The sequence below is a fragment of the Ipomoea triloba genome, chromosome 2 (genome assembly GCF_003576645.1).
Source record: "Ipomoea triloba cultivar NCNSP0323 chromosome 2, ASM357664v1".
Classification (NCBI taxonomy): Eukaryota; Viridiplantae; Streptophyta; class Magnoliopsida; order Solanales; family Convolvulaceae; genus Ipomoea; species Ipomoea triloba.
Genome location: NC_044917.1, coordinates 5,405,606 through 5,428,513, shown reverse-complemented (window position 1 = coordinate 5,428,513; position 22,908 = coordinate 5,405,606). Strand labels below are relative to the sequence as shown.

The following is a 22,908-nucleotide window of genomic DNA, read 5'->3' as shown; positions in this document are numbered from 1 at the left end:
ATTTCTACCGAAACAACACCAAACTATTTTTCCTTTTGTTAAAGGATATTGTGTGAATAAAAGCAAATGAGAAGAAAGTATATTAAATCTATTGTCCAATTTTGGAGGTACATAAAGTAAAGTATCTTCAAAAAGTTAATAAATTATTTATTCAATATTTGGAATCATGTCGATTGATCATTTATATTGTAAGCATCAACTTTTTTGCAAGCAAATAGCGTACTTAAATTAATAAAATAATTTTTCTAATTAAAAATATGTTATTTTTTTAATTTCATCTAATTTTGTTTACATTTTAGGGATGAAGAGAATAAAGTAATAAATTAATTATACAAATTCAACCCATACAACTCTAGCAATATAATTTCAGCAAATATAGAGTTTATTTATTAGGCTTTATTCTATGGGTGGAATCTTAAAACTATGTGATCCATGAGACAAATGATCATGATTGGAAGTTAGTTAGTGATTACAATATAATTTTTTTTTTTTTTTGCAACATAATATTATTAAAGCAATGCAGTAAAAAAGTTTGAAGCTTTGTGAGTCTACTTATTAGAGTGAGATGACGAAGCCCGACTAACCTTAACAAGGATATGGACAGATTGATTTCTATTTCTACAAATATACTGGACCTCACAACCAATAATAGAATAAACAAGACACTGATACTCTTGAGTTATAGTGCCTACATATGAAATTATGAACGATCGATACCGGCATTTGACATACTATAGCAAAAATTAAGGCAATCTGATTCCACTCTAACATACGTCAAGTCATGGTGTTTGATCCATGCGAGAGGTTCCTGAGTTGTCATTGCTTCCGCCATCAAAGGATCTTGAATGCACCACCGTAAATGATTATTTCTCGCCATTTTGAACTCACAATAATTTGATTCTTAGTTTTTTTTTTTTTTAATGACAAGGAAAACCCACAGTTTCTACATAAGGGTGTGCATTAAATAAATGTCGCCTTACAACTTTAACTACTAAGGTAAACTAATTTTCTCCATTCAAATTCTTCATATTTCATTCAAAAACTCCTATTTATTGTAATTAAATATTTTATTTAAAAAATACATGAATTTAATAGATCAGATCTATTAGCACAATGATTAAGTTGTAACTTTTTTTTAAATCTATTTCCTTCATATTTAATGTACACTTATTTTTATTTCAATTTTCAAATTAAAAAAAAAAACATTTTTTATATGTATGAAGTAATAAATATGGAAATTTTACATGGATCATAATATTGTTAGGACAACTTGTGACACTATATGGAGGGAGTACAATTTGTCCACCAAGGCAACTTGTTGTCACAAACACATGTGCAACTTAGGTATATATTGACATAACTTAGAAAATCAAATATATTCCCAATCAAATTAAACAAGCAAGCAATTATTTAATTAGTTTTTCAGACGTTTTGAAAAAGTCAGTCAATCAAACAGTTGATGTGACATGAATACACTTCATTAGTTTCCTCAAGTTCTTGAAAATGACAAGTCCATCTGATCTGTCGATCGAATAGTTGATGTGATTTGAATACACTTAACCAGTTTCTTCAAATATTTGAAAAGGACGTACCAATCAGTCGACCAAACAATTGATGTGGCTCGAATACACTTACATTATACTTGTGTTCCAAAGGTTCCAATAAAAAGAATAGTAAATTGAATAATTGGAGTAACATGGGCAGAAGTGTGAACAGATATAATGCTTGCTAAAAAAGGGGCATGGAAGCAAGGGCAAGAGGAAGAACAGTAGGAGAATGGTATATTACTATATTTCTTGAAAGGAAGTGTATATATAGTAGGGTCAACTTGATAGCTTGTATGCAATGTATTGAGTTTGCAAACCCTAGTTAATGAGAAAAGTGCAAGCTAGGTTTGTAATATATTCTAATTTAATTAAGGATTTAGAGTAATGAATACATTTTGATTTTTTATGTCTATGAGCGAGACTATTTACTTCACCTAACCCTCGCCTTACAATATATGATTAATAGATCGGAACCTTGATCAACCTCATTTGAATAGCTCTCCTAGTGTTACTTTGCCTTAAAGACATGTACTTATGGCTAAAACTATTTTCACATTTAAAAAAGAAAGGTGTTTGATCCAATTTTAATTAGTACTTGTTTTACTTAAGTAGATAAGAGATCATAGCTTAAATAAATAAATAAATAAATAAATAACTTTTTTACACTTAAAACTTATAAAAATGAACTTATTATTGTAAAAATAAAAATTAAGGGCAACCCAGTAAAATTGGTCAAACTCTTAATTAACTTGATAATCACAAGATTTCAAGTACAACGTACTCTCAATGAAAGCGGTGACCTATTAGCCTACTGGGTACTTATGAATAACCTAAACTGACTTACCTTCCGAAGTTATCTAGACTAGTTTACCTTACGGGATTTATTTAGTGCACAACCAAAGCTTAATTAACTCAAATTAAGATATTTTCATAAATAAGAAATTCTTTCTTAAAATATTGGTATGTCCAGTAAAATGTTGTTCTTGGATAAGCCTTCTCAAATTCAGATTTTTCAAAAATGATACGCAGTAATTTTTTTTCTCACTTATGTTTAAGAACATTTTATTTAAAAATATATTGATCTAATTAATTAATTCATATGAAGTAACTTTTTAAAATAGATAAAAGAGTAAAGGATACAAATTAAACTCCTAATTAACTAAAAAAATGCTTATTTGTTTGCTATGAGGAAATTGCGACGGGAGGGGAATTGCAATTCCATAGAAGAGAAATAACATAGGCATAAAGAAAATTCAAATTTCATTGTTTGGTTTGTGAGAATAGATTATTAATAATTTTTGTTTTAGTGTTTGGTTTAATTTACATGAGACTGAAAGTGAATAAATAATGCAAATACCAAAATGTTCATATATAATAATAATAATAATAATAATAATAATTAATATTATAAAACATATTATATTATATAATTATAATAATAACAACAACAATAAAAATATTATAATAATAATTATAACATTATTATGATAAATTATAAATTATAAATGAATTACATTTAAAATATTATAATAAATTATAATATATTATAACTTCAATACTATAATAATCATAAATTATAATAATCAATTTATTTTATTATCAATTCGGGAGAGATCGATATTTTTATCTTGAAAAGTTATTCTTTTTTTTTTTTTTCCAACATCATGGAATTCAAATTCCTCATGGGAGGGAGGTTAGAAATTATAATTCTAAAAAATGAAGGAATTTAAATTTTATTTATCTCTAATGGTTTTTTTTAAATGCTCTCTAATGTGTTATTTTTTGTTGTTGTTGTTGTTGTTTGGTTCATGGAAGAATGTTTTTAATTTCAATGAAATTTAATTTGAATTCTTTAAATTGAGAAAAATAAATTCCTTACCTCTCCTTCGGTATTTCAATTTCAAATGCATTGATGAAGAAATGTTCGAGACATTTGTGAGACAAAATTATCATTATACATCTTTATTAATTATTATATTCTAGGAGCATGTTAGTTTTTATACTCATTATTCTTAATTAATTCAATATTCCTACAAACTAAATAATAAAATTAATATTCTATAGTAATTTCTTTGTTATGTAATTTAAATTTCATTCCTCAAAAGTCGTTTCTGCCAACTAAACAATTGTAACAATCTAAATATCTAATCAAACTGAAAAAAAAAAAAAAATCACTTTGTTAAGATTAGGAAACAAAATTACAATTCCTCCCACCAAATGTCAGGACTAATTAAAAATGGAGGTTAACATCACATGAGAACATATAATTAAAAATATTTTTTTATTTCTTTCAAAAAAAAAATTTCTCTCCCATATATGTATGATTCGTGAACTATTATATATGAAAGTTCTACTATATTACTTCTTATTTCTACTTTCTTACTTTTACATCTTGATGTGGTAATTGATTACGTAGTATTAGTTATCTTCATCCGATGGGTTCCAATATAAATGTCACCAGCCAGTTATTTTCTTTCTCTTTTTTTCTTTTTACATTTTACATTTTTTATAACATAAAATTTTAAAAATTTATGCAGTTTGTATTTAATTTTTAAATGTAATATTGTTATTAAATGTATAATTATTAATTAAATTATATTAAATTTTAACATGTTTAATTTAAATATAAATAATAATAATTAACAATTATAATTTTTAAAATAATAATAAATAAATAATTAATTATAATATTAATTTTGTCAATTGGTGAGTCCATAAAAAACTTTAAACCGATAGGGAAAAAGATTTTTGCATTGAGTTTGAGTGACGTAATAATAGATGTTGAGGTGGATGCATGTCGAGACCTATAAAAAAAGTTTTAAAAAAGTACATCAACTAATGAGGTTGCTCTAACCCAACTAGATGAGTTAGAAGTGAGAGTGTGTGATTTGGAAGAGAGATGAGAGATGAGAGATGATAAATTGCATTTGCACTAGGAATGGGTATTTTGTGATCCCTGGGAGGATAGAGAAGATATATATTAATCTTCTGGTCTTGCGCGTGTAACGTTGGTTGAGCGCACAAAGGCGCCTAGAGGGCATGTTGTTATGTCATGAACCCGGGTCCACCTTGCAAGGTGAACCCTAGTCCATGTTTACAATTTTAGTATTCTATATTCACAATTTTAAAACTTTATGTTCACAATTTTAGAACTCCATGTTCACAATTTTAGAACTCCATGTTCACAATTTCAGAACTCTATGTTCATAATTTCAGAACTTTATATTCAATAGTATTACACAATTTTTGAATCTATATAACAAATTTGTGAATATAGAGTTCAAAAATATTGAATATTGAGTAATACTCCCTCTGTCTCATTTTACCTGTCCTATTTACTATTCATTGGTCAAACCAACTCTTCTTTCTTTGCTTATTTTCTTTAGTAATTTTTTATTATTTTTAAATTTAATTTTTTGTGTTTAATAGTACTTTTAATGTAGTTTCTAAATATATAAATTTTATATATTAATGCTAAACTTAATAATATAAAAAATTGGATTAAAAATTACTTCAGTCAAGCCTCGTTAAACGAACCAGACAACCATTTTGGGACGAATGTAGTATAATTTTGTATACTGAAATTTAAAATTGTAAATATAGAATTCTAAAATTATGAACAAAAAATTTTTAAATCGTTAACATGAACCTTGATCCATAACATAATGTGCATGCCTTTTTGGGCGCGTAAACTCTTCTCTTTATTTTATTTTTCAGTTCTGACATTTAATTTCTTCTTCTTTTTTTTTTTTTGTCCCTTTTCATCTTTACTTTTCTAGTTGTATCTATAAAAATCCCAAAAAAAAAAAAAAAAAAAAAAACTACAACTAGTATGGATGTCTAATGAGATTTCTAACGACTTATTTTGTTTTTGTTTTTGTGTTTTCTTTTATTTGAAATGACTGGACGAGTGGACGTGAGTGGGACCAGTCCTATTTATTTGATAAAACCACACTATAAATAGGAAATGGGGCCATTTCCTAATTCCTATTTAATAGTGTGGGTTCATCAAACCAGGCCGGCAAACAAGAATAAAGTCCGGAAATGTTATTTGTTCTTTTACTAGAATAGAATAGATGCATGTGTCAGTTGTACGAGATTCCTCATTTCACTTTTTCAAAACTTTAATCAAATATACCACATTAATAATTCCCTATTTGCCTTTATAATAAACATCATAATTGCCACATTTCAGAACAAACAGAAATATATTTACGAACTTTATGAGTGTAATAATATCATTATAAGAAAATTTTAGAGTTGAAAAGATATAAATTTTGAATGATAAGAAAAATTTGTTATATATTACTATTTTAACAATTTACAAACCACACGAGAAATATAATTTACACTAAAATAATTGTGTGATGAACTCAGTTGATAGAGTGTTGATAAGATATTGTTTCTAACATGTGATGATTGAAAAAAATTTCTCTATAATATTAATAAATTAGACATCAACTCAACTTGGTAGTGGGGTGGGGGGTCCCATATGATGAAGTTGTAGTTTGAAGTGTTCTTAATTTATACATTTTTTTTACCTGCATGTGGTTTCTTCTATAAGGGTGTGTTTGGAAATTAGGAAAATGACTTCTAAAAATATTTTATGGAAAATGAGTCAATTTTCCATAAACATTTTCATTTATAGTATTTGGTTGCATTTTAAAAAACTGTCTTTATGTGTTTGGTTTATTTTCTGGAAAATGAGTAGAATTATATACTTAAATATTTTAATTAGTTTGTTTAGAATATAACAACATTTTATAATAATAATAATAATGCATGGTGGTGGTGTGGTGGTGGTGGTGGTGGTGGTATGGTGATGGTGTGGTAGTGGTGGTGGTGATGGTAGTGGTACCGGTGTGGTGTTGGTGTGGAAAGGAAAATGACTTCTTGTTTTACATACCAACCCTATTCTCATGCAAACTAAGGGTGCGTTTCGTTCGCACATGAAAATCAGAATCAGAATTGGTATCAAATACTTGGTATTGGTAATGTGTTTTGGTGAAAGTATTTTTCATGTTTGGTAGTATGGTGGAATGAGAATGATTATTAGGGTGTGTTTGGTTCGCACATGGGAATCGAAATCGGTATGGGTATCAAATACTTGGTAACGGTAATGGGTTTTGGTCAAAGTATTTTGCATGTTTGGTAGTAAGGTGGAATGAGAATGATTATTAATAGTTGGGGAATAAAGGAGTAAGGGAAATGAAACCCTTATTTAATAAGGGTATGTGTTTTTCAATTAATGGGGTATTCCAAATCCATAGTAGTATTCTAAAAACCTACCAACCAAATAATAACAATCACTTTGATACACATACCTTATACAAAAACCTGTCAACCAAACACATCCTTAATAGTTGGGAAAGCGGCTGAGGAGAAAGGGAATGAAACCCTTATTTTATTAGGGAATGGGTTTAATTTGCAATTAAGGGTAATCAAAACCCATAGTAGTGCACTAGTGCATGTTCTAAAAACATGTCAATTAACCAAATAATAACATTGACTTTGATATTCATTCCTGATAGCCAAACCTGTCAACCGTGTTTGGTTCATGGGTTAGACACAAGGAATGAGAATGAAAATTATACACATTGTTTGGTTAATTTTATAAAGCACATGTATAAGATTTGATTACTCTTATAATTACACAATACATTACCTAATAATTTAAATTATGTATTATTCCATTAATCCAGCCTTATCCCCTCATCATTTCATCGCCTAATCATTTCGTCATCTCCCCATGCACTATATTGTCACTCTTAAGATCAATTGCCTTGATTTTTTGTTTTTTGTTTTTTTTTTGTTTTTTTTTCGTATTTTTAATATTTTTACTCCAATTATAACGTCATACATAACCAAACATTAAAATTGGTGATCATTCAAATTTCAACATACTACCAAACATGAAAAATACATTCACTAAAATTTCATTCTAATTACCAAGTATTTGATTTCAATTCTAATTCCAATGTTAAAACCAAACACAATGGTTAGTCATGCATTATGATTTATGAGTTATACCCCGCCCTATTATTGATAACCCAATGCTTCTCCTCGACCCAATATAATATTTATTTTTGAGATAACCCATCCAATATAATATTTATGAGCTGTTATTTTTTAAAAGACCTTAATTGCACGCATATTGTTTAATTACCCAAACCCTAAGCTGCGCTCACAGGACACTCTGAAAATGAAATGGCTAATTATATCATTTGCCTTTTTCCAGTTTGGAACAGAACAGAGGTAACAGGCAGTAGGCTAATTTTGGTAGTACGTACTGATGATCTGATCTGATGCATGTGAGGTGGAAACTAAGCCGGGGCCGGGGGCCATGCTAATAATAGGTTTAGTTAAGGCTGAGAGAGGTCCGATGATTCCCCGGCTGTCACATCGGAATCGCCGATAACATCATTAACTTATTTATGGTACACACGTACAGTACACACAACAATATGCATATGGAGATCGATGGAGAGTAGATATGGGCCGGAGTGTAAACAATAACAGCAGCAGGAGGCTTCAATTCATGAGATTATATTCCACTAGTTGCGAGAATACCGGGTGGATGCTGCGACAGGATAAGACTTCCAACCTCTTTCATTTGTTTTAATTATTATTATGCAATAATGTCTTTTTGAATCCAAAATAAGGCCGGCTTTTAATACTTTTAACCGGGGTACGTATACCGGAATAGATCAAATCAGGTACGTATGCCGTCAAAATTCAAGACTCTTAGAATTCCTGCCTAATACTTTGGTGGAGGAGATAAACCGTGAGCCATTCAATCAGAATAATTCTGTTCCATATGTGAGTGCAACCGAGGCTCGAACCCACCCCTTCCATATGAAAGTGCAACCGGATGCCACGTATTACCTTTCATATAAAAGTGCAACCGGGTGGCACTAGACGTCTAGACCACAAGCTCTGTCTAATTATTGTACTTTTAAAAATGATATAATTAAGGGTGATTATTAACACCGTTAAAATAGGATTATTGCATACCTTAAAAAACTGAGCAAAAGTATAAAGGTAGATGTGGATCGGATAGAGAAACTTGTTGCTCTAATTTAACTTTTTTTAATCAATTTATTTTATTATACTTTGAAGGAAAGTTGTAATTGCAGTGCAGTAGATAAAATAGTAAATAAATAACCAAAGCCTAATAAGCCCTATTTAACTACAAATTGAATAGCTATCTGAAGCCCGAATATGTATTTGATTGCATATTGGTGGGTATCTTTGTGTGTGATTACAGACCAACATCAATGTTTTATATATGGGCCATATATATGTGCGCAAGGGAACGGCCTTTTGAGTCTTGAGTTCCCCATAACATATGAATAATATAATTACTCAAACTTGGCCTAATATATATATGGCATAGAGCAAAAACTTATATATGTTATTGTTGTCCATGAAACAGGTCGGGTCATGATGAAAATGTAATATTTATATTGATATATGTAATATTAGTTAGGAATGATTTTTTTAGCCCCAAATGTGAAAAATAAATAAATAAATAAAAAATCATCCCATTTTTTTTTTTGGGTTTACCCAAAGGTATCCCTCCAGTCGACAACCAGAAGACTAACCCTCATCCCAACGGTCAGCACACTAAGTGGTAGGGAACTGATCGAATGGTTTGCTCCATTCACATGGGTAGGGATCGAACCCCCAACCTCATGCTTAAGGGACGAGGTGCTGAAACATGTTGGTTAAAGTCATCCCCTATCTAGACATTTCAAACTATATTATCAGATCAGGCTGCTGGTCCAACATTAATTAACCTAAAAAAAAAAGGTTTGGTTGTAATAAAAGGAATATTCGACGGCATCAATTCAATCGCCATCAGTACTAAAACATGTTTGTTATGGTAAATTAATTGTGGTGGTGGTTGGTCCAAATGTCCAATATTAGATTCCTTCCACTGGAATTTTAGAATATTATTTTAGCATATGCTAGCAGGCCAGGCTTGGGAATTGTCAACTTTTCATTTCATTGTTTTCTTTCTTATCATCACCGACTTGTTCAGAGGCGATAGATAAGCAGATCTCATCTTTTCACACAGACACTCGTACTTATAGGAGGAGCTTCGTATCAAATCTTTTGTGTTAGTTGATCATATCACTAACGAATCATATTAATTACTTCGTTAATAATGCAACTAAAGCAGGGCTGGAAATCTTATTTTTTCAACCACCAAAAAGTCTTCAAAAATTGCCAAAATTCTATTGGAATCCCTTGCCCCGACCCATTTATTCGCTACTTATGACGAGAAGTATCATTTTACAACCCTGTTGAGGAACAACAGGCTAACACAACAGGCTAAAAAGGATTACTTTTTTAATAGAAACCATTACCACTAAAGGAGAATTTTTATTTATTTATTTATTTATTTTTTCTAAATTGACATGCTGCACTAGCTAATATTCAAATGCGTGGATACATATATATATATATATTTTTTTTTTTGAAAACCAAAGGGAAAACTTCATTAAGAAATATTCATGTCTTGAGCTACATATATTTAGTGACTTAAAAGTTGTTGAATTGTATGCTTTTTTAAAGAGAGTTTGCATTAAAGTCATTGGAAAGTATTAAGACAATTTAAAGCTAATCTCATTTTTCCCATCAACTAACTAAATATTTTTTTCTTTTAACTTTTTCTAAAGTTCTAATAAAATGCATACGGTACTCATCATCCTACCTAACTAGTATATATTCCACGAAATAAAAACCTTTAAACTAAAGTTGAATCATCTATCATTCCATATAAGTTTTCTTTATACTCCCGTTCACTACACCTATACTTTATCATCTTTATGGCATGCATGTGATTCAATAAAAGAAGGTTAATTAACTTTCTTTAATTAATTAAAATATTGAATTTAAACTTTGTTAATCGGAGTTAAAGAACCTTCACAGATCAGATACCATCAAACTATAACATGTGGAACTTTGAATTTGTTAAAATTTAAACTAGTTTTAAAATATTGAACGTTATAATATAAAGATAAATCAGAGATATTAGTATATTGTAGCCATTGAGTCATCATAAGTGCAATATCTTAGAAAATTCTTTTGTTGTTTGCATGGTTATGGCCAAAAACATCAACATACATTTTCCCCTCCCTTTGCGACTCTTCAGCAAATCAGAAGTTGACAATTGACATCCACATGTCACAGCCCAATTATTTTGAAGATTGACTTTTCATTAGTTTAAAAGGACAAAGAAAAATAATGTTACGTTGTGAAGTGGATACTAGTTGAAGCGTTAGGACAAGTACTATATATGTACGTAGTTTAGCTTTAATTCATTGTAGCCACATGCATGCATGGATATGATAGCATTGTTATGAGTAGTTGTTGTCAATGCATGGTTTAATATCCGAAAGTTGAATGAACAGATGTTGGTCAGCAGTTTACCACTTACTCTTCTTTTTAGTTGATTTGTCGTCTGTTCTGTATCAACTTGCACTGCAAGAGAATATTTAGATCAGAAGATTCCAGAACATATATGCATCAATGCATGAATCATTTTTAATTACAAAATTACTATTTACTCAATACATTCTAGGATTTAATAACATAAGGCAAGTTTTGTAGTTATTAGAGCATTCCAATGAGAGAAAGCTAGGGGTATGGTTAAAATATGCGCGTCTAGGCCAGGAGTGTATGCTCTTCAAACATTTATTGGCACGTACGTTAGAGTAGTTGCTAGTTGGCAACTACTCTGACCTTTTTTTTTGAAAGAAGATACTTAATTCATTAAATCAGCAGCAAGGCAACCAACAAGATAAAGGGGAGGGCTATCAAACCATTCCCCGCAACCTGACACAGAAACGGCTTCCCTAGCAACAGTGTGGCAGCATGATTCGCAGATCGCTTAACAAAATAGAAGTGTACACCATCAATCGTGGATGCAACTTCTTTAACATCGTCAACAATAAAACCAAAAGCAGAATTAAAAGAACTAGAACATAAAGCATAATAAACCAATTGTGAGTCCATTTCAACATCCACGTCTCCCATGCCTGTCCCCTTCAACCAACTGAGGGCTTCCCTGACACATATCGCCTCTGCAACTTTAACCTCATACGTACCCTCCACCCTTAACCCTTTCGCAGCCAAAAATCTTCCACCATCATCCCGTAACACCCATCCTAGTCCCATCACGTTATTTTCCACATCAAGAGCGGCGTCAGTATTTAGCTTCACTCGACCAAGGGATGGTAATTTCCACCTACACAATGCATGTGCATCATCAGTTCTCCCCACATTCAGCATGTTTGCACCTCTCCAGTTCTTAAGGAAGGATAGAGCCATGTTCGTGACATTAGAGCTAGAGAATGAAATTCCCTTCCATACTTTGTCATTCCTACTGCCCCATAATCCCCATAAAATCATAACAAATTGAGAAGACAGCTCATCATCAAGAATGGAAATTAACTCAAAAAACCAAGCTTGCACAGTACCTTGATTACTCACTGGTGGCAGCCCCATACGTGTCCAAACAGCAGCAGCAACCGGGCAGTCCACAAACAAATGAGTTGCGGTCTCCAGCTCTTGTTCACACATATGGCAGTACAAATTGCATGGAACATGTTTAGACAGCAGCGCATCACGTGTGGGTAAAACAGACGAAACAAGTTGCCAGCAGAAAATTTTAACTTTAGGGGGGACCTGCAAATTCCATATTTGGTTGCCAGCAGCTCCTAACCACCGTCGTCGCCGTCTCCTTCATCGTCAACATGACACAAAATGGTCTTCTCCGAGGGGTCACCGGAGAAGAAGAAGAATTCCCTGGAGAAGAAGAAGAAAATGTGAAATGACTAAAATACTCTCATTATTTTAACTTTTAAAATTTTTCGGCGCAATTTGGCCGGAGTGACCAAAGTTGATACAAATTGAAAAGTCATGGTATGCAATTAACACTTTTGAAAGTCGTGGACTAAAATTAAGAGGACCCCTATAGTCAGTGGACCAAAATGGCAATTTGCTCTTAATTTTATAAGCTTTATAGGTTTTTTTTTGGCATATTCTTTAATCCCATTTCCCCGAATATTAGGTAATGTGATTTTTATTTTTTTTTTGGTTTTTCTTTTTTTGCTCCAATGCAATTTTAAAGGATTTCTACTCTTCCTCACATGCAACTCTTAGGAATCCATCACACAATTGACAAATGACTTTTCGATTCCACAAAGGTCCATTCACATTTGGTCCAAAGAATCCATCACTTTGGCCCACTTCCCCTACTTCATCTCCTCGCCGACAAGGCGACAACCTTCTTTCACAATACCATTTGGTTCACAAATTAGTATTCTCACTCTTCACTTCATTCCACGCGGCATCAATTGCAAATTGTACTGAGCCTCAATATCGTGCTAAACTTGCGGTAAAAAAACTGAATAACAACAAAATTCCTCCTTCCACGTATTACAATTTACAACCCGACAAAATCATCTAGTTATGTTTCCTATATGATGTTTGGTTGGGTTAAGAAATGTGACTTTAACTTTTGCTATCAGTTGAAATGTTTTCTTCCACACATTTTTAAGAATTTGTTTATATTGTCTAAATTATGTAATATAACTTCAAATATTTGGGTCTGATTACCTCTTCAGTCTTCACCATTTGAGCCTATACGAAATGGGTTATCCCAACATACACTATGGCTCACGCATCCAACACACAAATATAGTGTCAAGAAAACATGGTTATTTGGGAGAAGAAAACATAATTATTGATATAACTAATTAATTCGAGGCCTAAATTAACTCAAACCAATTAATTAAAGGAAATAAATATAAGGTATAAACTATAAAGTTTGAAGGGGACAAATTACCTGCTTGTATTATGCTGTTAGTGTAATGAGAGTACAAGATATGTCTAGATGAAAACAAGTTGTGTCTAATGAGAACAAAATGACTCATTTTATACTTGGCATCCTTACGTAACAAGCACCCCTACTCAGGGCGGGTGGATACAAACTTACAGTCTTTGCTTGACAAAGCCTTTGGTCGAGCCTACGAACCTCATCGAACCGACCTCTTGGGCCCGAGCGAGTTGGCAAGTTGAGGCCAACCTTGGGAATGCCTAATGTTTTTATCACAACGTACATCACTCACTACATCTATTGGGAATAAAGATAACTTCAATGTAAATTAAATGACAATACATTATGATCATTCTCGTCCGGATTTATAATTTGTGGAGTGTTCTTTAAAGGGTTTAAATTGACCTATTTTGCTTTTGTTTCTGTTTAACATGATAATGCCAACATCCTTGATTGGGATGAGACTCGTACATGTAACATCTTGTTTGAAGTGGTAACAGTGATGTCATCAAACTACCAGGTATTTGGATAAAATGAATACTCATTATTCAAATACTCCGTATATAGTAGATATACAAAACGAGATACATACATGAAACAAGAATAGTGGTATTGGACTTCTTGGTCATCATGACCACATTGTTGTTTGTTTCCTTGTAGGGTGGTGGTCATAGGAGTAACCTATTTTAATTAGGATTGAAAAGACGTGATAAAGGAAGCAAGGTTGGGTGTACAGATTTGAGACAAACCTAATATAGTATAGGCTGGGGAGAATGCATGCGTGACGCAGGCAATCTGAGTCACATGGCACCTATTTGTATATGTATATTGCCTGAGTCACACGGCACCCATATATACAAAGAAAAATGTTATTTGAACTCCTCAATTTTTTTTTTAATTTAATAAAAATAATGCATCATTCATTGCTACACCAGGACATAACAATGAGAGAATAGAGATGGAGAGTTCATGTAATAAAATTTATATATAAATTTAATTATTACTCCTAACCTAAGTGAATCACGTGGTCGGGTGAAATATGCATGACTTTCGTACATAAAAGTCATGAGTTAATTAATGTACCAGGCACAATTCAAAAAAAATTTGAAAGTTGTACTAAGTTTAATGAAATGAGGACATTGTTGTACAAACTTCAAAACTTTTCACACTCACTTTTAATTATATCTAACTAGTTCAGTTAACATCTTAGAATTTTCCATACACATGCAATATGTCATGTAAAAATACATGTTAATTAAATAAAATAATAATTAACATGAATATTTCAATTAAATGATTGAACCATCCATATTTGATTCACACAACGACAATTTTGTATTTTTCTCACAATTAAAAGTGCAATTGGACATGATTTAATGTTTTAAAATTGTTATCAAATCAAATTTTAAAACATTTGTATTATTTTATTATTGTATCTTTAAATATATATCCAACCTTGTTTGTAGATATAGACATATAGTAGTCCTATAAGATTACATTTTGTCAGGTTAGGTTAGTTTATTGACTTTTTTTCGATAATAAATTTGATTATTTAAAAAGAAAACAGTAAATAAGTACGGAGTAATTGGTAAAACTACGTGTAAAGCCGAAAATCTGATTCGCCGGTGAAAACGATAGAAGTAACGGAGACTGACTGAATATTCAAACGGAGCGATCGGCGAATCAAATCCTATTGTGTCCACAACTTCTATAAATTCGCTCCCTACCCAAACTCTTCTTCCCCGTGATCTGTAATAAGTCTACTTCTTCTCAACCTGTTTGTTTCTGGTGTCTTCTTTCGTGACAATCGGGGGACACATATATATCATCGCTAATTTTTCAGGGGTCAATCTTCAGACCGTGAAAGACCCAGTTTTTTCTGCGTGATTGTTGGGTGAGAAAGGAGAAAGAAGCGTCTAGACGAACCAATCAGCTCAATTCTCGTGTACCCTTTTTCTACTCCATCGGTCTTTTTGTTTTTTCTTTATTTGACTCACAGGACTTGGGGAAAATCGGGGTATTAAGTTTGCTATATATAAATACTGTTTTGCAGTGAAGGTGAGAAGCAAAATGAGTAGGAATCTTGAGAAGATGGCGTCGATTGACGCGCAGCTGAGGCTACTGGCTCCTGCGAAGGTCTCGGAGGATGACAAGCTCGTGGAGTACGATGCCCTCTTGCTCGATCGCTTTCTGGATATCCTGCAGGATTTGCATGGTGAAGACATTCGTGAGACGGTACTAAAGATTTGTTCTTTTTCCTCTTTGCTTTCAACCCTTTTCCTGGATTTGTGATGTTTTGACTCTTGAGGAGTGTCAGAGTAGTGAGATTGGTTTTTTAATGTTAATGTGTGATTCGTATGCTTGAAATTGAGTTGATTATTGAGCTTTGTTGACTTCAGTTGGGTATTAACATTTATCTATGGTATTAGCAGAATTTAGAATTTCAATGGAGTAATGAAATTCTTCAAGGAATGCATAGAAATTTACTTTGTTGACTTTGTTGCTTGTGGGTTAATTGATTTGGTAATTGTTTGTGACTACCTTTATATTAGGGAGATGTCCACTTTGGAATTTTCACTGCGAAATTTCTTACTCCATGAATGCTTATAGAAATCACTACAGAGTACAGATCTTTATGTGCTGATGAGATTTTTACAGTTGCCAATCTGTTTGCCATGTTTCTACTCTTTTCCTTAGGCCTTTAACTTAGCCATCTTGTGCATCTTATACCCGAGTTTTCAATTTTGATTGATTACCTCCTGAGGCAATCTTTCACTTCTGCTATGAATATCTTTGGACAAGCTGATGGCTTAAAGCATAAGCTTTGGCAGTTTCCATGCTTACTATAGTTAGTTGAGAGAGATATTTGATGAAAATTGTTGCAACTTATGTTTATCTGCTATGATGTATGGTAGGTCCAAGAGTGTTATGAGCTCTCTGCAGAGTATGAAGGGAAGCGTGATACTCAAAAGTTGGAAGAGCTTGGGAGAGTCATTACTAGTTTGGATGCTGGGGATTCTATTGTTGTTACCAAAGCTTTTTCCAACATGCTTAACTTGGCCAACCTTGCGGAGGAGGTTCAGATAGCTTACAGGCGTAGGAGCAAGTTAAAAAAATGTGACTTGTCTGATGAGGCATCTGCAACAACTGAATCGGATATCGAAGAGACGCTAAGGAGGCTTGTTGGACAACTTAACAAGTCCCCCCAAGAAGTCTTTGATGCTCTGAAGAACCAGACTGTAGATTTGGTCCTAACAGCGCACCCTACTCAGTCTGTTCGCAGATCTTTGCTTCAAAAGCATGGAAGGTTTGCACATTTTACTCATTTAAGTTACAAATATCAGTGTTTCACCACTTGTTCCTGCCCTATTATTTGATTGCTTCCCTAATGCTCAAGTGTTATGTTTTGTTTGGGGTGGGGCCCGGTGGTGTTCTTTGTTCAACGAGAGATCTTTGACATATTACTGGACTTGTTTACCAAGTTTTCTTCCATGAGGAAAAATGTTGATCACTGACACTTTGTTTTCTCATTGTTCTGTTTGCAGGATCCGAGATTGTTTGACACAATTGTATGCCAAAGATATCACTCCTGATGATAAGCATGAGCTTGATGAGGCTTTACAGAGAGAGGTATGCGGTCAACAATGCACTTTGTTAGATATCACGTGCTTTTTATGATTGATGTGTTAAACCTCTGAGAATACTTTCTAATGTTTTACTTGGTATATGCAAGTATGCAACTACCAGCAGAAAGTTTTATTTTGGTAAAACTTTTATATTCAATAATTTTGAAACATCAAATGTCTTTGCCAGTTGGCCTTTCAACTGTCTCTTATGAAATAGCATTTAATTATGAAAAAATATAAACTGTCTTTTATGTTCAATGTGTACTTTATTTCAACTTTGTACCTATATTTTTCTAAAATAGAAGTTTAAGTTTATAAACTTTGGTATACTTTGCTTAATCTTTAAGTGCTGAAAAGGATGGAAATTTTGCTATAAATAACTGCTAACTTTCATAGTATTTCAAGAACTTGTAAAAACTTCAGCAAATATCTGCAGCTGAGATCCATATTGCTTGCATTTCTAAGTGATTTTATAATTGTTGTGATTTTGCTCTTTCACTATCTACAGATACAAGCTGCATTTCGCACAGATGAAATCAAGAGGAGTCCACCAACTCCACAAGATGAGATGAGGGCTGGAATGAGTTACTTCCATGAGACAATATGGAAGGGAGTGCCAAAGTTCCTACGTCGAGTTGACACTGCTTTGAAGAATATTGGAATAGATGAGCGTGTTCCTTACAATGCTCCTCTTATTCAATTTTCTTCTTGGATGGGAGGGGATCGTGATGGTACTACTACTAGTCTACTGCTATTATTATTTTACAAGTATCCTTCTTTTATTTTTATTCTTTTGAGCCAATTGAGGGGCAAATATACATTTCATTAAGTGATTTTTTTTTTGAGTGAAACTGAAGGATTAATATTGAACATGAATTTCAAGTTTTTTATTTTCCTATTTGGTATACTTGTACAGTTGTGTGGTTTTTGTAAAATGCATCTGAAATCTCTGATGGATTTACAGGCAACCCTAGAGTGACTCCTGAAGTTACAAGGGATGTATGCTTATTGGCTAGAATGATGGCTGCTAATGTGTACTTCTCTCAGATTGAAGATCTTATGTTTGAGGTAATGGATCATGCAATAACTGTGTTTGTTTTCTCTCTTTTAGTAACTGTCAAAGTTTCTGATAATGATCTTTTGTTCTTGCTCTGTTTGTGGCAGCTTTCAATGTGGCGCTGCAATGATGAGTTGCGTGCTCGTGCAGATGAACTCCATAGGACCTCAAAAAGAGATGTCAAACATTATATTGGTATATTTTTTTTCTACAATTTTATTTTTCAGCTTTTGAGATTCTACTATTCTAGTGTCAGTTACATTGGCCACTGTCTTTGGGATAGTCTTGTTAAGTTTTGCTTTTATCTCTCGAGGAAACTTGGAAGGGAAAATTATGTGTTGTACCCCCAACCCTGTAAGGTTGTCTGGATGATGACTTCTCTAAAACTCGAGTTTCTTATTTATGCAGAATTTTGGAAGCAAATTCCCCCAAATGAGCCTTACCGAGTTGTTCTCTCTGATGTTAGAGACAAGCTGTATAGTACGCGGGAGCGTGCTCGTCAGTTACTAGCAAATGGGTACTCTGATATTCCCGAAGAGACAACATTCACCAATGTTGAACAGGTTTCTCCTTCATGAAACTTAACAAGTTACTTCTTTAGGTCCCTTAATTTGGTTCACATTTCGGATTACCAAAAAAAAAAAAAAAGAAATAATTGAGAACCCTTTCGCAAGGGGAAGAGGGGGGTTCATAACAACGGGAAAAAAAAAATAGAAATGCACTTAAGTTTCATTAAAATCTGTTTTGCATATTTGTATTTGGTATTAGGAGTGGACTAAATATTATTCTTGTTTTGGCTTTCAGTTTCTCGAGCCGCTTGAGCTGTGCTACAGATCATTATGTGCTTGCGGTGATCACCCAATTGCTGATGGAAGCCTTCTTGATTTTCTGAGACAAGTTTCCACCTTTGGTCTATCACTTGTGAGACTTGATATCCGGCAAGAATCAGATCGTCACACTGATGTTCTAGATGCTATCACGAGGCATCTAGATATAGGATCTTACAAAGAATGGTCGGAAGAACGTAGGCAAGAATGGCTTTTATCTGAACTCAGTGGCAAACGGCCTCTTTTTGGCCCCGATCTTCCTAAAACTGAAGAGATTGCTGATGTGTTGGATACATTTCATGTTATTGCTGAGCTCCCGTCAGATAATTTTGGTGCCTATATTATCTCAATGGCCACTGCTCCATCTGATGTGCTTGCTGTAGAGCTTTTACAACGCGAGTGCCATGTCAAAAATCCACTGAGGGTCGTCCCGTTGTTCGAGAAGCTTGCCGATCTGGAGGCTGCTCCTGCTGCTGTGGCTCGGTTGTTCTCGGTAGATTGGTACAGGAATAGAATCAACGGGAAGCAAGAAGTCATGATTGGATACTCGGATTCAGGTAAGGATGCTGGTCGTCTCTCAGCGGCCTGGCAATTGTACAAGGCTCAAGAGGAGCTCGTGAAGGTGGCGAAACAATACGGGGTTAAGCTTACAATGTTTCACGGTCGAGGAGGCACCGTTGGAAGAGGGGGCGGTCCAACTCATCTCGCTATTTTATCACAGCCACCTGACACGATTCACGGCTCACTTCGCGTGACTGTTCAAGGTGAAGTCATCGAACAGTCTTTCGGGGAAGAACACTTGTGTTTCAGAACGCTCCAGCGGTACACAGCAGCTACACTCGAACACGGGATGCATCCTCCTGTCGCTCCAAAGGCAGAATGGCGTGCACTTCTTGATGAGATGTCAGTTATTGCCACAAAAGAGTACCGATCTGTAGTTTTCCAGAACCCACGATTCGTTGAATACTTCCGCCTTGTAAGTATATATCATGCTTCACTTAATTAGCAAGAAAATTTTGTGCTTGGATAATACTTACCTTATTATTTATTTATTTTTATAACATTGCAGGCAACACCAGAATTAGAATATGGCCGTATGAACATTGGGAGTCGACCAGCGAAAAGGAAACCAAGCGGTGGAATTGAATCACTTCGAGCAATTCCATGGATCTTCGCCTGGACCCAGACAAGGTTCCATCTGCCCGTTTGGCTTGGATTTGGGTCTGCGTTCAAGCATGTTATCGAGAAGGATATCCGAAATCTCCAGATGCTAAAAGACATGTACAGGGAGTGGCCTTTCTTCAGAGTGACAATCGACTTGGTTGAGATGGTTTTCGCGAAGGGAGACCCGGGTATTGCTGCATTGTACGATAATCTCTTAGTGTCCAAAGATCTTTGGCCCCTTGGAGAAGAGCTAAGGGCGAAATACGAAGAATCAAAAAGCTTTCTCCTTCAGGTAAAGATCATAACAAAATCACACTGGCATTTCAGCGTCCTAACTTGCTAACTTTTCATGCCAAAGACCTTGTTGTCTAGTGGCACCTGGTTGCACTCATGGGAGAGGGTGGGTTCGAGCCTCAGTGGAGGCGATATTGACTCTTTGTGCTTTATTTGGTTGAGAAAGTAGCTATGAACATATACTACATTGTAATCGAGTCAATAGCATCCAAACTCTCGCTAACTTCTCGTTTTCCTGGTGTGTGCATTAGGTCGCGGGACACAAGGATCTTCTCGAGGGAGATCCCTACTTGAGGCAGAGGCTCAGGCTCCGTGATTCCTATATCACAACGCTCAACGTGTGTCAAGCCTACACCCTTAAGCGCATCCGAGACCCCAGCTACAACGTGAAGGTGAGGCCCCATCTATCCAAGGAGATCATGGAATCCAGCAAACCAGCCGCCGAGCTGGTGATGCTTAATCCCACGAGCGAGTATGCCCCCGGGCTGGAAGACACTCTCATCTTGACCATGAAAGGAATTGCAGCTGGAATGCAGAACACCGGTTAAGCTTTGAAGAAGAGTCATAAAACTGATGTTTGTACGATGTGTCATATACAATAAGCATGTGTATCATCGAATAATGTTTTGTCTGAATAATTAACTCAAAATATAGAGACACTCTTTTATCTTCATAATCCCAGGCTTGTTTTTCTCCATTTTATCAGGCAATCCCCTGCATAATTTTTATACCATGGACTAAGGCCCACCTTGCATTATGGACCTTAGTTCAAAATGTGGCTACAGTTAACATATGTTACATTTACATATATACACTCAAAAGAATATATACATATATATTTTTTGAAGAAAAACTTAAAATAATATTAATTAATCATGAAATTTTTTGAAATACAATTAAGAGGAACTATGCCCCGAGCAATAAGACCAGCTTGAGATACAACTACGGTATCCTAGCCAAAGCATGGGCGACACAATAGGTATAAATTTTTTTTTTTTCATTCCGTGAATCAAGCGCGTTACTCGTGAGTGTGATGAGACATAGGTTAAAGCACGAGCTACCTTCTCACGTGCACTTCTCAGCACACATTAAGCATTACCCATACCGTCCACTTTCTTAAACCCCACAACCCACATGGCATCTAAAGCAAGCACATGCCCCGTGAGCAACGCAACCGTACCGTTCCCTTGCTGCAAATTTAGTAAACGGGAAAAAGTCGGTGCAAAAACTAATTTTTTAAGGCCATAACTTCACAAGTTCCCCATTGAATGACCCAACCATAATTTATCCAAAAATAATGAAACCTCTATCTATAATCTATATATACAGGGGAAAAGGACCTTCCATTTCACCCAAGTTTTATACATACTGAAATATATCTTCGCTGCAGTTTGTTTTGCAACACAGAAGAAGGAAAGTATTGAAGACTCACTTCTCAAAGATGACGGTAATGGATCCATTTAGAGTGTAACTTTTCTTTTTCAAGGCAGTGAATATCTAGTTTGACATAAGGTGTTTTGATTGATTGATTGTTCAATTAAAGAGTTTTATGATTTAATAGTTAATTGATTATAATGTGTTATGTACCTAATGTACTTGAATCAACATAATTAGGTCATAGAGATGCGAGTACATATGGATTGCGGTGGATGTGAGAGCAAGATTAGAAAGGCTCTCCAAAAACTCAAAGGTAATTTTTATTGTACGTTTGTTAACTGTTGTCAAAATAAGAGAAAGTAAAATATTTATTTAAACTTGGGATCTTTTGGTTGAATGATTATAATAGTAATAGATTAGTAATGAAGCTTTAAAATTAAGGGTGATGAGTAATTAATGAAATTATTGTGATTTTTAGGGGTGGATGAAGTAGATATAGACATGACAATGCAAAAGGTAACCGTCACAGGATGGGCTGACCAGAAAAAGGTTCTCAAGACTGTGAGAAAGACCGGTCGAAGAGCTGAGATTTGGCAGTTCCCCTTTAACAACCCCGAAATGGTAAATCATAACAATCACGTCGCTGGTTATTATCCCCAACAAAGTTACGGTGGTCCAGCAACTTTTCACTGTACCTCTCAGCCGCCATCTTCCTCCTACAACTACTATAAGCACGGTTACGATAACTTTGACCGCTCGTTTCGATTGGGTCGCGGTAACTCCGGCAACATTTTTGGTAGTCGAATCGGTGGTACTTTCAGTGACGAAAACCCTCATTCTTGTTCCATTATGTGACCTGCCAATTACTTTCAAGAAACATGAAACGAATGCGTGTAATGTAATAATTCCACTTCTTTTACTTCAGTTTACCTTTATTTGAGTATTAAATTTATGAAAGAAGCAAAATTTGGGAATGAGAATAAAGAGTTATATCTATTCCCTATCAAAGACAAGAATTGATAGTCCCTCTCATTGCTATCCCTATTTAAAAAATTACAACTCACATAGCATTTAAATGTACACATATTATAAGCAAATTAAAGTAATATTGTTAATTTGAATAACTATGATGCATGAAAAGTTTGAAAATGGACCTGATGAGGGAATG

General features: G+C 34.1%; 3 protein-coding genes across 4 annotated transcripts; 2 read left to right on the top strand and 1 right to left on the bottom strand.

Annotated features, from left to right (window-relative positions):
• Positions 1-11,313: 11,313 nt before the first annotated feature.
• On the bottom strand, positions 11,314-12,339 carry LOC116011420. 2 transcript variants are annotated; one of them, XM_031250981.1, is made up of 2 exons: positions 12,035-12,339; positions 11,314-11,940 (listed from the first exon to the last, which is right to left on the bottom strand). In XM_031250981.1, exon 2 carries the CDS (start codon positions 11,883-11,885, stop codon positions 11,328-11,330), a length of 558 nt encoding a protein of 185 aa, XP_031106841.1. In that variant the 5' UTR covers positions 11,886-11,940; positions 12,035-12,339; the 3' UTR covers positions 11,314-11,327. The 2 variants fall into 2 exon arrangements, with proteins under 2 accessions (XP_031106841.1, XP_031106842.1); XM_031250982.1 differs by having other exon boundaries at positions 11,314-11,937.
• Positions 12,340-15,063: 2,724 nt separating this feature from the next.
• On the top strand, positions 15,064-21,060 carry LOC116011350 (phosphoenolpyruvate carboxylase, housekeeping isozyme-like). Its single transcript, XM_031250905.1, has 11 exons — positions 15,064-15,340; positions 15,449-15,630; positions 16,311-16,702; positions 16,941-17,025; positions 17,530-17,752; positions 17,986-18,089; positions 18,186-18,273; positions 18,487-18,641; positions 18,883-19,881; positions 19,975-20,361; positions 20,615-21,060. Exons 2-11 carry the CDS (start codon positions 15,466-15,468, stop codon positions 20,909-20,911), a joined length of 2,895 nt encoding a protein of 964 aa, XP_031106765.1. The 5' UTR covers positions 15,064-15,340; positions 15,449-15,465; the 3' UTR covers positions 20,912-21,060.
• A 260-nt stretch (positions 21,061-21,320) lies between these two features.
• Positions 21,321-22,717, top strand: LOC116011247 (heavy metal-associated isoprenylated plant protein 28). Its single transcript, XM_031250793.1, has 4 exons — positions 21,321-21,342; positions 21,754-21,810; positions 21,978-22,053; positions 22,219-22,717. Exons 2-4 carry the CDS (start codon positions 21,805-21,807, stop codon positions 22,593-22,595), a joined length of 459 nt encoding a protein of 152 aa, XP_031106653.1. The 5' UTR covers positions 21,321-21,342; positions 21,754-21,804; the 3' UTR covers positions 22,596-22,717.
• Positions 22,718-22,908: the final 191 nt, after the last annotated feature.